Genomic DNA, 17378 nt, shown 5'->3' with positions numbered 1-17378 from the left:
AAAAATAATAAATTCAAGCAATCTCTGACTGTTAAGTACAATGACGCATAATCACGAATTCTGACCTATTAATTTTATTATTCTATAAGAATCTTTTGTGCATTAAAGAAGGAACTGTATGATATTCTTTGTTTCACAATTTAAATTTCAAAAATTGAAACATAAATATGTTTTTAACAAACAAAAATCATTTTTTTTATTTCATTAATTTTCAATTTTATTAATTTTAAACCTTCAATTGAAAAATAAAAATGTGGTTTTTATATTCTTATGTATTTGTTAATAATAAATATTTCTATGCATAAAACGAAATCTTTATAAATAAAAAAATTAAATTCTTTTAAATTTTCTTAACTCTCAAGTAACTATATAATTACAATATATATTACTAGTATACTAGTATATTATTTTACAATTTATATTATTTTTACAAACCCAATTAAATTTTTTTTTTAATAGACCAATTTGTTTGAACAAATTTCAATATCATTGAACTGATTACAATTACTTGATTTCAAATTACTTATACACCATTTTATTTTGTTTTTTATATCACAGGTCATTTAAAACACAATTTTTGCTATTCAACTTCTTTAAAAAATAAATGTACATGATTATTGTCATTTAAAATGACTTTTTTCATATTTTTTTTGTTAATATTTTAATTTCCAATTTAATAGTAAATAATATTATACTAAATAACCAAATATAAATTAGAACTATTTTATTGAAAATTAAGAACATGTAAATAAAACTCAAAGTTCTTATTAGCATATTTTTTAATTAAAATAGATTGATCAAGTGCGAAGAAATAGACAATGCATTTTTTACACACAATGACTTGGATTGATCACAAAAGAACGTCGTACGCCTCTGTGCCATATACAAAACCTACTAAACTTAAATGAAACATTACAAGTCTTGGCAACTACAAAGAATCTGCATCGAATCTTCTTCGTATAAACATTTAACGAATGTGTTTGCACGCTCATTCATACAACCTTAACCTTAAAACGTATCATTAACAATGAAAAATTACGTAGGTCAATTTATCGATACATAAATGTGTGTTATATCTTATTTCATTTCTTGCCTTACTATTTTTTTTAGACATCTATCTCTGCTGTTTACCCTCTTTTGTTACTAGAATGTCATGCAGCAACCATAGCTCATTTAATTAGCCCTCTCTACTGGTTCCGTCTTGTTCATGCTTTCCACTATCTCTAGTAATTCCTTTTGTACAATATGCATATGTGCATATATGAATACAAACAAAAATTAAACATCACTTAACACCTGTATAGATATATTTATTAAATTGTCATTAGATGCACATATGATCTATTTGTATGACATAAATTATCTATGTATACAGTATGCATAAGTCTACATATTCGTAAGCATTCGCGCGAAACTCATCAACAAGTTCTTTTCATAACAATTTCAATTCTTTTTAAAATTAGATACATGTAAGATTACTAAAATGACTCGCACTTCAAATAGGTGCTTCCTCGCGCGTGTAGACATGTATACATATCATAATTCCAACCAATTTTGTAAATATATTAATACAACAAAAGATCACTTTTACAATTTTTATTTTTTAAATAATGGAACCAAACATTGAACTTTGAATTAATCATAGCATGAAAAACCCAATCAAACATAAACTATTGCTCGCATCGACTGTAACAAATTATTTATAACTATCAATAACTGAAGCGGTTAATAATCGGTATATTAAAAACAAAATGTGAATTTACAGACAGGAAATGATAACTATTTTATTTTTTTTATGTAACTAAACCATCCGAAAATTATAGTTTAATTCCTTGTTTTTTTCTTTTTAATGAACAGTGAATTATTACAGAAATTATTTACTTACGTACATTTGAAAATTTTATATATCTACATACGAATTAAATTTAATAATAAAAGTAGGGATATTCACAGACCGAATGTTTTATTAAAATGAGAAAATCTCATAATTTTATTTTGTGTTCAGTAAGTTCTAGTCATGTAAAATATTTTATTTTGAATAACTTAATACAAAAAGCTTAGAAGATAATTCATAATTTTGTACATATAATTCTTAAGTTATTCATTTTTACATATATAATTATAACAGAATTTGATTTGCATTACAACCATCTACTTGTAAACAATACATTATATTGAAGAAGTGTAAAAAATAATACGAATTCAATACTTAATATAAATCAATTATAGTGGACAACAAATAATTCAAGAATTAAGATTTAACATGTACCTTAATGGAATCATAAATTATCTTCCAATTATAAAAAATATCGATACAGTCACATCATATATAAGAATAAAATATAAAAACTTCTTACAAAAAGAATAATATAACATTTCCAGCTTGTTTAATCACATGGTACATATACTGTGAATTTTTATTTATATTAAACACTAACAGCGAGTTATTAAACTTCAACGAAAAAATACTTATTTTATTAAGTAACAAAAAAGAGAATAGGTGACACGCAATGGCCTTTAAAAAAATCACACATTTGCTAATATAAGAAAAAGAATGCATGACATTTTCTGTCTGAAAATTCTATTTTTGGAGATACAGAACAACTTAAATATTACAAAAATTTGAACTTTATCAATTTTCTAGAATATTTACTTGATCTAGCATGTACTTTTATCGATACATTTCTTATCAAAAATACATGGATTTCGTATCATACGCGTATATATATATATATATATATATATATATATATATATATATATATATACACACACACATGCAAATCTAATTCTCTACAGAAACTGGTGTAAGATTAAAAAATATAGAAGTTCTTTAAAACATCTCAAACTCAAGACATTACAAACAAATACAAATAAAAATAATGTAATGATTGTACAGTTCTTTCATGTGTTCTGACTTTTATATCAATCGTACATTGTAATAATTCAATGTTGTCTCATCTTTATAACAATAGATGTCATTATGTATAAATTTTTAGTGTGCAATTAAAATCCTAAAAAGAATTACTTGACAGGACTATGCAAACAAGATTCATTTTATTTTTATTTTACAGGCCCTCTTGCTCTTTACATTCATTTACTTACTCACTTGCTAAATCATTCACTTAAACATATTTTTATATGCATACATCCATACATGTATATAATATATGCTTGCATTTAAGTTTTCTATTTAGGTCTGTCAAATATTTACAGAACGATGCGTTTAATGCGTTCATACAACCTTTTTGTTCTATAACATGCAAAAAGAATTTTATGGAATTACATTATTTTACAGATAAATTGATACGTTCATTCTTTTACCATTAACATTGGTGCAAGAAACGTATTTTCGATTGATTACAATTACAACAGTCGAATTGCTCAGCACATATTCCCATAAGTACTCTTGTTTAGAGTAAAAATATGCACACGTCAGGTTTGACAATATTAAAATTAATGCAATAATAATGATTATTATCATTATTGTAATTTTAATAGAAATAGTAATAATAATTACAGTAATAGTAATAGAATAAGTATTATTTCAATAATCAAATAATAAATCTTAATATTATTATTACAAGATTTAAAGTAACAATTTTATCAGTAATAATGATAATGATGATGTCAAAATAATAAAATAATAAAATAATTGTTATTATAAGTTACAATTATAATAACAATAACAAGTATTCTTTGTCACAATTTGGTTGCAGATTCTTACAATCACAAATATATTATTCAGAATATAATATAATTCCAGATGTTAAATTAAGAAAAACGTCATAGTATTCTATTCTTTTCATGTATACAATAATAAAATCTATAATTATTCTATTTTCAACAGCCAGTAGTATAATAAAGTATACCTTTGAGGTACCTACGTAGTTTGTTTTTCGTTAATAATACTAAATACAATGAAACCAGCATTCAAATGACATCATCACCGATTAGATGCACAAAAATTTTCCTCGATCTCGCTGTTTGTACCATGTACATGAATGTCATTTCTATATACAATTCGAGAATCGACTATATTATTCATAATAAATAATAACAAATTAATTGATAAATATATATGTCGTCTCGAAAGTTGATTAAAAAATATTATGCTTTATATTTGAAATAATTTGTTTCAAAAATTCTATCGCGATTTAATAAAATATATCGAAGTTCGGTTGCTTGATAACCTTTACTTTCCGCGGATCCATACACATCGCCTTACTTTTATACATTTAATGCCAGATAGTAAATTCTTAAATGAACAAGGAACTCATCTTATACACATCTCGGATATCGACTGGATAGTCGAATAAAATATACGCAATCCTTGTTCATTGTAAATAGTATTGCTTTGCTAAAATCAATGAATGCATTACATAACAGTTTTCATTGTATTTAGTCATGCACGCTGCGTGCTACCTTAACGTAATATTACATATAATACAATAGTATTCATAACATATAGAACATTTTTTTATATATGTGCTTTATCATATATATATATATATATATATATATATATATATATATATATATATATATATATATATATATTTTTTTTTATGTATTCCACTTTTTATTTTAAATCAAATGTATATTACATATGCTTCTTTTTTTTGACACGAGCCACCCACTAGTCACTCTGACAACAGCTTTTGCAATAAAGATGATTTTGTATCACCTCGAGCCACTTCTTCCATAGTAGTCTATAATAAAACCGTAAATTTGATTAACTTGTAATAATTTAAGAATGAATGCTATTTTAAACACGGAAATTAATAAAATGTAAAATAAAATAAAAGAACATAAACATAAAAATGAAAAGAAAATTTTGTGGAAATGTAAATCTTCTATATCATTGTATTATTACATATATTTTTATTAATTTATAAAAAAATCTTAATTAAGACAGAACTAATTCTTCAATTTATTCATGCATTAAATAAAAGTGACTCTTATAATAAGAAAATAATTCATTAAGCATAAAAATTTTACTTCACTCAACTGTGAAAAAGCATCAGGACCGTAAAGAAATACAAATTATTTGAATATGGCAGTATTTTTACATCGAAAATAATAACTAAAGAAATTTCTACATAATATGTTTTTCATACACCAGCACCATGTTTGGAAATAAAAAAAAAATAAACAATTTTTCAAAAATCAATAACTGTCAAATCTAAAAATGATAAAAAGATATTTGGCAACGTAAATCTGTCAATGAAGGCCACTTCTCATGATACTATTTAAGCATTTAATTTAATCAATTATAACATAATCTATAAAAAAATATATTCGAAATATATTTCAAACAAAATTATGAAAATTTTATTTTTATTGTATATTACAAATTATATTTCAAATGTAAATACGTAAAAGTTATATTTTGCAATCGTAAATGTGGAGCATTACAATATACTAAATTAAAAATTAAAGGACTATAAATACTCAGTTATGTATTAAAAAAAAAAAACAGAAATAAACATTTTAATCATGCACATAAATTAGTATATATCATCTAAGTCTTACAATCAATATTTATTAAATAAGAAAGTAATATACAAAAAAAAAATTTTAAACTGAATGTCGTGCATTATATAAAATTTGAAGCCAAGCAAAGAGGGAAGACAAAGAGCATACAAATAAAAAATACGTAAAATAATTGTCGAAGTGGGTTCTTACCCTGGAGGACGAGAGGGTGGTTCCGGCACTACCAATTGCCCAACTCTTGGCAGAGCCATCGCTAATCAACGCATCACCTAGTTAGAACATCGACAACGATATACGTATTACCAAAATCAATTACTGCGTTTTATAATAAAAAACTTTGTATTTCATTTGTTATTTTAATTTATTTATCTTTCCTTTTTTCATAAGCAATTACGGAAAATGCGCATTAGTTTTAGTTAACTAATAAATTGAATTCGCGACACAATTGTTATTAATTATTTTATTTATCAAATTAAATACAGTCTGCAATACTTTTTCACAGCCTGGTTTATATGCTTTGCTTAGTAAATAATAAAATTGTGATAATTTTTCTTTTTATCTAAACGTGTATATAAGTAACTCTTAACGAAATTTTAGTCTGTCGCGCGTGAACTAGAAATTAATCAATTTAAGTAAAACATACAAACAATAAATAGTATAGGATTAGTAGTACAATATATACATAGTTTGTAAAAACAAATTAAAAACATAATAGATACATACCTCCCGATGCAATATCGTAATTTAAACCAAGGGATTCTAAATCTTCTTGAGACACCTGACCAGAAATGTTGTTTTGAAGATTATTCGGTATCCTCTGTTGTTGTTGTTGTTGTTGTTGTTGTTGTTGTTGTTGTTGTTGCTGCTGTTGTATTCTCGCATCAACTACTGTCCTTAATTCTTTTCGAACATACTCCGAATTTATACCACCTGAACTACTTCCATTACCTGAAAAAAAATAGAATTTTATGTCTTTACTATGAAACAACTCAATAAATATAAATTATTTGCCAGAGTACTGCCTATGGACAGTTTACTTATTAATTTTCTTCTTAAAGAATGCCAAGGGATTAATATACAAAAGATGACATATGACATCGATTTTAATTATCAAATATTGCGGACTAAATTTTACATTCACAATTTCTAATACTTTCTTAATTATTATATATTGAGAAACATATATAAAGATAGTCCTATATTAATTGTCACTTAGATAAAAGAGACTATATTTCAGAATATATCTTCTTATGAAAATACACTTTAATTCACATAAATAAGCATTTATAAAAATCTTCTTATTCATTAATGCAACAAAAGAATATTATATTTATAAATACCAATTAGACTGATTAGCTTTAGAAGATATTCAAATAAATTATATTGAAATAAAATAAATGTGATTGGTGATTATGAGTGTTAAGAACATTAATCATATATGCATTATTAAAACAAATTATTGTTTATAGTAATTTTTTATAATAATTAATATTGTAATTTTTAATTCTGTTAGACTTAATAAGATTAACTTATTAATTTTACTCTAAATATATATCTTGAAATATTTATTACTCATACCATTGAACCTAATTCGTAAATTTAATTGTTTGATAATTTATTTTAATCTAATATACAAATATATCTATCAGCAATAATAATAATTAAAGATCTTTTGTATATCGTTAACAAAATTGTTTATTACTATTTTATCTTTGAAGACTTCAACATTCAAATCCATGTTTGTATATGATTATGTTATCTATACTATTGATTCAAAGCCACTAATTTGACTGAATAAAATTAAAATGAGTAGAAAAACATGAATAATATTACACAGGTGCCATTGATGAGCTGTAACAATGAAGAGCCATGCAGTACATGAATGTCGACGGCGATAAAAGAAAGTATTGTCAGTATATTATTGTCGAAAGTCACTATTCGATTATGTAAAATACGTTACATTTTAATATTAATGTTTAACAATAAATCATTTTTATATGAAGAAAATCAGCATGCTCCCAACATAAGATTATGTATGAAAGAAGAATGAAAAATATAGTATATTTACAAAATTTAGCTTTAGTGATAATGATTCATGTATTCTTATAGATGACAATGATTCGTGTATTCTTATAGATGTCATTATAGACTGATTTAATGAAAAGAAGATTGAAGAAGGCAGACGTTAAAACACAAAGAATCAATAGACATATTTGTGATTATTAAAATATGTTCCCATAACTAATTCCGTACCTCGGGTATATGCAGAGAAAATAGATATAAAAATAGTTTTATTAATCGTCGGTCAATTATATTTATAAAAGTAAGTAGTACACAGTAAAAACACGTCATGTAACAGGGGGTAATGTGAGGATGATAGCGTAGTGATCGTCACATGACATGAAGAGGTCACATGACTTACCACCTATTTGGTGACTAGCAGAATTACTGGAAGGTGGAGGCCTAATTTCTTGCATATCTCCCGGGCCTGACTGATAGAGAGTAACAGACGTCCGATCGTAACAGTACTGACTACTCTGTACACAGGCGGCGTTGTGGTATAACATAGATGAGTGTTGATGGTTTGAAAAGTGTTGGGTATTGTTGGCATTATGTTGATTATGAGTTGGTGTTGCAGGGCAACCTGAGAGAGGATGACTAGGTGATGATAGAGGTTGCTCCTTGCTCACACCGCCATAATGACAGGGTGAACCAACCCCACCTGCAACATTAATCGTGTCTAGGATCTTGCTGCTACGCTTCTTGCGTGATTTTTTATCTATTCGATAAGCTGCTTTACTCTTCGATAGAACGACTGGTGGTGTATTTGCTTGCACTGTTAGAAGACAAATATTAGCTAGCACATATATATATTAAACAATATTAAATAATTTAATGTATAAAAATATTAAATGAAGGGTATAAATTATAAATCAAATGGGCAGTATAAATCAGCTGCATATATTAAAGAAATTTCATTGAGTTATTTCATTGCTATTACTACAGCAATATTAAAAAATCCACTTTACTGAAATAATACTACTCAACATAAAATACTGAAATATTATTCATATAATTAAATACGATTATTATATAATAATAATTTCACAAGTTATTTAGTATGAAAATCAATTTTATATTAACTGAATAACAAAAAATCTGTATATATGTAATATAAAAAACAAAAAAATAACGTTTTTTCTGCGTTGTAATGATGAATAATTATACAATAATTTCTATCTATCGAATTTGCATTTATACCACAAATAGATATTCATAAGTAATAGAATCATTATTTTTTCTTGACAATGGTAAATTTGATTATTACTTATGCCTATCGTACAATAAAAATATTAATCCTCTTTATAATAATACTTTATTGTTTTACATTACCTGATAATTGCGTTGTTGCAGATGCGTTAGACGAGGTGCGCTGTAGTCGATATTGTGTCGATTGGTTCGTAACATTAGAATTTGGAACTGGTGAGAATTGACTGGCCGTAGGCGACGCGGGTGGTGGAAAGGCTTCTGCCGAAAAAGGAGACTGCCGGGCTGAGACCGGCGTACCCGGTGATGATATCGATCTTTGTTGCTGTTGTTGTTGTTGTTGTTGTTGTTGTTGCTGCTGTTGTTGCATTACTGGTTGTTGAGCAGACTGCTGTTGCTGCCGCACCTGATTCACATTAAACATCCGTGGACTACCCGCGTAATTTCCCTAAAAAATGTTTGTTTAGAATAACTTTTGTTATACTTACTTTAAAAATTAAAATTTATTTGGTAACTTTGTAATTGATTGATCTTAAATAATAACTATAATATATTTTGATTTAATTAATTTATTAATTAAAATTATTAGTCAAAATATCCAGTTATACTAAGAGAAAAAGAGAATTACTATTATATAGAAATTTGGATATCTGAATTTAAAAAAATTATAATTATGAATTATTGATTCTTCATTTTATTAGTATTTTGTAAGGAATAATTATTTCATTGGTTGATTTAACGACTAAAATTATTTGTAATGAAATATTGTGTTTAAGACTATCTAATTTTTCTTAGTGATTGTAGAAAATATTGTGTAGAAAATAAAAAATATACTTACTTGCTGTGTCACACGAGGAGATAAAGGTTGTGGATGTGAAAAAGATAATATACCAGCTGGAGAATGGGGCGAAAGCCTAGCTGTAGCAGAAACTTGTTGACCAGTATTGAAATTGTTATTAACAGCAGAGCTAAAAATATTAATTTTTATAAGAAATTATAAAAATGATTGTGTATATATAAATACAAACTCATTACTTTAAAAATTACTTGTATTAATTTATTTATATATACATACTGTTGAGATAATGTGGAAGAATGAGAATAGGGGTGAGTAAGGCGATGCTGCCCTTGAGGCATTTGGACGGATCCTCCATAACTCGGCGATACTTGTGAATCTGGCACGCTAGATCGCTACAACAAATCACATTTCTATTGTCTAAAACTTAAAAATATAACAAAATACGTATCCCAAGTATTTTCACCTGTAAAGAAACGTTTGGAGCAACAGTATTATTTAAAAGACTGTCGATGTTGTGAATACCAGTCGCTATTTGGTCCGGGGCTGTTGCATTTGAAGGTATAAGTAATTGTTGCTGCTGTTGCTGTTGCAACAATCTTTGTTTTAGTTGCTGCTGTTGTTGTTGTATCAATTTACGTTGTTGTAGTTGCAATTGTTGTTGCTGTTGTAAGGAAGTAAATTGTGTAGTAACTTGTCGAATATTTGTTGGTTGCGTATTTAGACGTATTCGAGAATGTTGTTGCTGCTGTTGTTGTGACGATTGTTGTTGATAAATAGATGAAGATTGGTAATTGTTACTTGATGTAACAGATGTATTCACTAACTATTAAAAAAAAATTGTTTGAATTGTATATCAGTATTATAATTTTTCTTATTTATTAATAATAACATTGTTAATGATATTAATGATCATGATATTAATATTTAAAAATATATTATGAAATTTAAAAAATAATAAATGAATTAATAAGTACTCATTAAAAATATGAGTATAAAATTAATTTATTAACACAAATTCAATTATAACTCTAAAAACAAAGTTAATAGTTTTGGTATGATCTACTAATGTGAATTATTTAAATAATTTCTCCAAACATTCAGATTTATGTACATTTTAATTTATTACATTTTCCATATGAAATATATGGCTTTTATTGAATAATATCTGTTTTGAAATTTGGAAAACTTACAGTTGTTGAATAAGCTGGAGGAGTACCAGGTATTGTAAGATTGGAAGAAGTAGGATTAACAGCAGTCTCAATCTGCATTAATGATTCCTGTATGGCATTTATTGCCAATTTTTCATTTCGTTGTGCTTCAACTGCATTTAACAAACTAGCTATAGCTGTATTATCTTAAATGATAAAAATAATTATATTGAAATAAAAATTTTTCTAAATATTTTATATTTATATAGTATATTCTGTATGTACGTATAAAATATGTACCTGCAATACCTTCTGGTACAATTTCTATTACTTGATCTAAAATATCTGATAAATCTGGATCAGAAGCAGACTGAATATCCCATGTTGAAGGATCTGAAGACTGTCTATATTCTCGATTTCCTATAAAATCGGAATCCACCTGTTCTATTTGAGTTCTTTGTTGCTGAAAATTAAAACAATCGATAAATCATTGTATAACTGAAAAGCACAAATATAAATAATATTAATATTTGCTGATAATTTCAATTAAATTAGTTAGTTTTTTATAAAATGTATATACAATGTTTATATTATATTGAAATATTAATTGATTTTATTGTAGTCAAATAATATAATTTAATGAATTAATGTACTTTAATAAAAATGAAAAATGTTGCTATTTAATATTACATAATAATTTATGATAACAATAGACGTTTTCTTGCTAATTCGAATAGTAATTTGTAAAAAATCACATTATAATAAATATTGTTATCTGAAAAATAAGCATATAAGCATACAATTTAAAACAAAAAAAAACTTTACATTAAAATGATACATGTTGTCTCTACATGTGTTCTCCTTAAAAAAATATTCGTTTGATCATATTAAGAAAACATGAATAAAAATAAAGTATCGATGCCTTCACTAAAAAATTAATTATAAAAAATATTCATGATATAATTAATTTTTAATTACATTACTATTAGTACTGCATTATATTATAATATATAAAGTCTGAATAATATAAAATGTTATATTTTACGAAATTTTTTTACAAATATGTAATAATAAATTATTTCATTATTTATTTGACTAAATATTTACAAACATATGTTTCTTTTACAAATGAGTCTACGTATTAAGTTTTAAAACCAGTAATTTACAGCTACAAATGCTAACTTTAATCACATGGATCATAAAAGTTATATATATAATACTATATTATATCAAATAAACGATACTTACTAACTGTGTGAGATAGATATTGGTTGTTTGACGAGGTAATTGTCTAGTTTGATTTTGTGTAGTTCTTGCAGACGTTGCCGTTGTCGTTGTCGAATTACTGCAAACGGTTTGTATACTAGCCCAAGATTGTTGTTGATGTTGCTTGCTCCGATCCAGAACACGGGGTAACTTGTCTTGTGGAGTAGCTGATATTACGGAAGCTGGAATAGGTGGTATCGTTGCAGGTTGGGTTGGTTGTTTCGCTAATAAAGAGGCCAACATTCGATTCTTTTCCCACAGCTTGCTCGGATTACTGCCAGAACCACCACTACTACCGCTGCTACTGTTTCCAGTGGAGGTTACCTGAGATCCATCCATAGAACGCTTCACCGCAATATTCAACTCGCCGTCCTCAACAGACCTTTTTTGCCCAGCACTCAAACTGACACTATTGCTAGTATTGTTCTCCAATTGTGATGATGATGGAGAAGCGTTACGAAAACCAAGACTTCGTAGCAGAGGATCGTCCTCGCGATTTTTCTGCGTAAACGTATTAGACATTTTTAGTGATCTTGTTTTCGAATTATATTTAATTTTTTTAATTATATTTAAATTTACTTTAATTGAAATTGCGCACTTTAAAAATAAATTTTGAGTATGAAATAAAATATTACTTCTATTAAATAACTGAAGAAGTTTATTGATTTATAAATAAAACTTGTATATAATATTTGTATTTTTGTATTTCAATTATTTTCAAATTATTAAAATTATTATTAAAAACATTGTTATCAATTATTGCATATTCAAAAACTTGTTGATTTAAATCTAGTATAAAAAAATTAAGAATATAAAAATCACTCGAAAATATTTGCAGATATTAAAAACTAATAGGTTACTTGATCATGATGTTTCTTTTCGTCATCAGGATCCTTCAAAAGTTGCGTAAGAAGTTCATTCCTCTTCTTCAAGCCTGCTCGCGATTCCTCATCATCATCGTCGTTCTTCTCGTTGAGCAACTACAAATGAGATAAAACTAAATGAAGTCAAGAACTGCGAAGAGATAGGAAAAAAGTCAAACCTGGAGAAGCATATTGTTGCTAGGTCCCACATTAGACTTATGCTCATGCTGAATGGGTTTTGGTTGTATCAGCTGGCTTGGGCTGTTGCGCATACTCTTGGTACCTGAATGCTCTGCCGAATGATAGTCGTCTTCATCTTGTTGATTTAATAGTATTTTGAGTATCCTATTGGTCTGACTGGGTTTATCAGCCTCAGTCCCCGTTTGACCACTATTTCCAACTGAAACATTATCCTGACCATTGTCATCGCTTGTACTGTTACCCTTGGTCAGCAAGTTTCTAAGCCGACCTGATTCCGTCGATACTATGCTATTTTGTGATTGTGATTGTTGTTCCGAATCTTGTTGCTGTTGACTAGGACCGTTAGAACGATGATCCATGGGGCTGGATTGTAAAGCTGAAGACACTCCAACAGTACCCAGATTTGTCGTCTGCGACTCTTGCAGTGGACTGAAGGGGAAGGAATTACTGAAAGTGTGCGAAGTACTGGGACTGAAAGCTCTCAGGGGACTGCAATGTGCAGGTACAACTGCGTTTGTTTGACTACTTGGAGAGGTTGACACAGCATTTGGTTGCGATGTCGGTGTTGAGCCCGATTGTTGCTGTTGAGTCTGATGTTGAGGTTGCTGTTGTTGTGACAATGATCCAGTTTGACTCGTTCGCGACTCAGATCGCCCGCCTTCAACTGCCCAGAAACCTGGGGTTCCATCGAGCTCAAGAGTTGAACTGGGAAAGAGATCGAATTCGAGGTCCATACTGCCTGGTTGAAATTGGTTGAAACCAGCAGAAGCAGTAGATACTTCAGAGTTCGACCCGGGATAATTAACGACGGACGAACGACCCCCACTCGAAGACGTTGATGACATGTTGAGACCACTCGTCTGACCGTTGACGTGACCCGCTACCGACATTAGCGGTCCACCCACGTTATTATTATTACTGTTACTGTTACTATTATTTGCACTACGTATACTAGAATGTCCTGAGCAGAGTTTCGAGTTGTTGGAAAGTTGGCCACCCTCGAGAGGCATTAAGTCATTGTCCCTGCGATGAAAAAATTATAAGATATTAGATTATTAGATAAGATTAGATAAGATATTATAAGATAATTATAAGAATATTATAAAATAATGGTGAAATGATGCAGTATTTATATTCCAAGAATAAAATAAATAAATTACTCTGCCAAGTTAAATATTTTTATTTTATAATTACATGATAAAAAATTGTTAGACAAATTTATACTTGTATATATATATTGTGTTTCAAAGTAGATTCAAATTTAAAAACTCATAAATTAGAATAAATGATACAAAAAAAACATAATTATTCAAAGTATAAATAGAAATTTAACATATATAAATATAAAAATATTAACTAGAATATCTAAAGGACATAAAATTAATCATTATTACGATTATATGCAGATATTTATAACTTTTTTTTAATCTTGAAAAATATAAAGTTATAATAATTTGTTCATTCTATTTTAATAATATAAATTCCCGCGCATAACTATACACACACTAACCCATAAATACTTTTTCGATGTATATTATAACAATACAAATAATACAATGCTAATCATCGCTACTATTAATATTATTATTACAATTTATATTATAATATATAATATAATAACAAAACCTTATGCGATTAAAAATGTTATCCGTCAATATAATGTTATATGTTTAAATAATTCAAAATATTTAGATTATAAATTTCAAAATGTGAAGTTAAATATGTTAGTAATAAAAATTAAACAACGTTTATGTAATAAATTAAAATTGAAGGAAATTTAAATTTATGATTTTAAAATCTAATTTTTAATTAAAAACTTATAAATTGCATTATTTTTTACCTTTAATACATTACGTTCAAAAAATTTTTTTCACTTTGACTCTCTTCATGTTTTAAAAAATATTGTAATACTACGACAAATAATAAAAATTAATTCTATTAAATTCCCCTTCTCGTTATATAATTTTTATTAATAATATGAATATTATATTAGTAGTGTGATAAATTTATAAAAACAAAACAAAAACAGTTTTGCATTAATTTATTCAATTAAAATAAAAAATAATTTAGACAAATTGTTTATATTATATTCAATCATAATACATTTAATTGTAATATATTTTAAGAAATAATTATTTTGTCTATTTATATATTTCATATAAAAATATTCTTCTTAAAATTAATTTAAAGTAAGATTAATATAAGAGAAAAGAAATAAATTCTTAAACTTTTAATTGTGATTGGATGATTTATGAAAATTATATTTATAATTTTTCGTTGAATTAATATTTAAAAATATATAATAAATAAAATATCTAATTTATGGATTTTTTTTAATAATAATGTATTATTATATAGTTTGATTTTAATTTGTCGTTACATTTTTTGATTTATTGAAAATTCATTAAATTTTACAAATGTAATTTTAACTTTCTATTCCAAAAAGATTGTAATGCAGATTTTATAAATTATTTAAAATGGATTGTTTAACGAATAATAAATATTTCAAAATAATTTAAGAAAATACAATTTGAACTTGATAAACAGAAAGTTCGTAAAAAAACAATACTAATTATAATACTCAAAAACTACTTGTATTATATAATTTTCATTTCAATTATTCTTTTTCACAGTAATACTTTATCGCTAAAGTAGTTAGCAATTTCGAACTATTTAGATTTAATTATTATACGTACTATACGTATTATGCGTAATATTATTTATTTTTATAGTTATACATATATATGAATACATACTAACTAAATATAAATGTATGTACATATCCATATATACATACATACAATATACACGTATAATAAGTAAATATAAATAAGTAATATTTATGAATAATTAACTTATTTAATTTATTAAATTTTTATGTATTTGAGAAAGTAGAATTTAAAAAAATAATTATATATATATATAATTTATTATAAAATAAAGTATTGTATTAATTATGAACTATTTACACTAGTTTCGATAACTAATTAAAAATTTTGTTTAATAAAAAAATATTTCGAATAAAAATATTTTATTTATCTTCTTGTTAATATTTTATAGTACTGTTTTTTAAAATTTCCGTTTTTGTAGAATTACATGTTTTGTTGTTTGAATATTTCAAATTTTTTACTAGTAAAAATCACATTTACATATAAATATATTTTTCCATAATTAGATCTTTTAAAAATTAAATTATTTCTACATACAAAGAATTATTTGGAACAACTTCATTTTTAAATTTTAAATACATAATTAATTTTTCTTCGATAAAGTTTTAATGACTAACCACTTCTTAATATATTATTTTTCTTTAGAATATATAATTAATATCCTAAATTACCACCCATAAAATATATAATTAAATAATAATAATAAACATTATGATAATGGGAAAGCTTTATGTTATATTATGAAATATTATAGAAACGTTATCTATTATTACTAATAGTTAGAACAATTACAAACAGGTACAAAATAATTTTATATATTTTATACTCATATATAAAACTCAGACCAAACTAATTCTATCACATTCAGTGAAGTAAATAATTTTTAATTAATTTTTTAAAACTTATTTGATTAAATGAAGCACCATTAAATTACAGATAACGGTCAAGAAAATGGTTTAAAAATTAATAAGACTTATGTTTTATTAATTTATTTAACTTATTTGATAAACTATAAATAAAAGTGACTACAAAATTAATCTTTTGATAGAAAATAATTTCAGATCTTTCGTCTGAGTTCCTAAAACTACATATGTAAATAATGTCAAATCTTTCGTCGCAGTTCCTACAACTATATAGGTAAATGATCTTATGTCTCAGTTCCTAATACAGTAAATAATTTTTAAAATACTAATTCAAATATGAAAATGTTTGGTAAATAATTTTTTCATTACTTTATCAAAAAAATAATGTAATTTTGAAATTAATTCAAAAACCTTTTAAAATTATATTAATCCATATTTAAACTTATATTATATAAAAAGTCACTTTTTTATTTTGTACAAAAATTTATTCATTTAGAATGTTATGAACATGTTGATAAAAAATATAAAATTAAATGCCGTATTATCGTTAAATTAATTAACTACTTATGAACATTAAGACTGAATGATAAAATAATAAAGAATTATTGAAAGATAATTCTAAAAATATATAAAAATAATTATAAATGAATACAGAACAAAAGGTTCTATAGTTTTCTATAGTTTAATTCTCTTGTAATAATTGAAAATAAATATATTAACAGGTATATTAATAATTTTAATATTTATTATTAATTACACAAAATAAATGATGAAAATCGAGATTTAATAGACAACATGAAAGTTCA

The 17378-nt window shown here is 25.6% G+C and overlaps 1 protein-coding gene across 1 annotated transcript in view; it reads right to left on the bottom strand.

Moving 5' to 3' along the window:
* Window positions 1-4571: 4571 nt before the first annotated feature.
* Window positions 4572-17378, bottom strand: part of LOC105359905 (probable serine/threonine-protein kinase DDB_G0267686) — a 67582-nt gene continuing 54775 nt past the window's right edge. Inside the window, exons 8-20 of the mRNA XM_011496662.1 lie at window positions 13019-14063; window positions 12837-12956; window positions 11959-12477; window positions 11011-11173; window positions 10753-10916; window positions 10026-10385; window positions 9839-9954; window positions 9602-9731; window positions 8890-9211; window positions 7919-8218; window positions 6220-6444; window positions 5689-5765; window positions 4572-4712 (exon numbers count right to left, since the gene is read on the bottom strand). Coding sequence (XP_011494964.1) covers window positions 4644-4712; window positions 5689-5765; window positions 6220-6444; window positions 7919-8218; window positions 8890-9211; window positions 9602-9731; window positions 9839-9954; window positions 10026-10385; window positions 10753-10916; window positions 11011-11173; window positions 11959-12477; window positions 12837-12956; window positions 13019-14063 — 3610 coding nt within the window. The 3' untranslated portion in view covers window positions 4572-4643. The remainder of the gene's footprint in view (window positions 4713-5688; window positions 5766-6219; window positions 6445-7918; window positions 8219-8889; window positions 9212-9601; window positions 9732-9838; window positions 9955-10025; window positions 10386-10752; window positions 10917-11010; window positions 11174-11958; window positions 12478-12836; window positions 12957-13018; window positions 14064-17378) is intronic.

This window comes from Ceratosolen solmsi, unplaced genomic scaffold (genome assembly GCF_000503995.2).
Source record: "Ceratosolen solmsi marchali unplaced genomic scaffold, CerSol_1.0 scaffold29, whole genome shotgun sequence".
NCBI lineage: Eukaryota > Metazoa > Arthropoda > Insecta > Hymenoptera > Agaonidae > Ceratosolen > Ceratosolen solmsi.
Note: the sequence above shows the minus strand (reverse complement) of the source record. Positions and strands in the feature narration are given on the sequence as shown.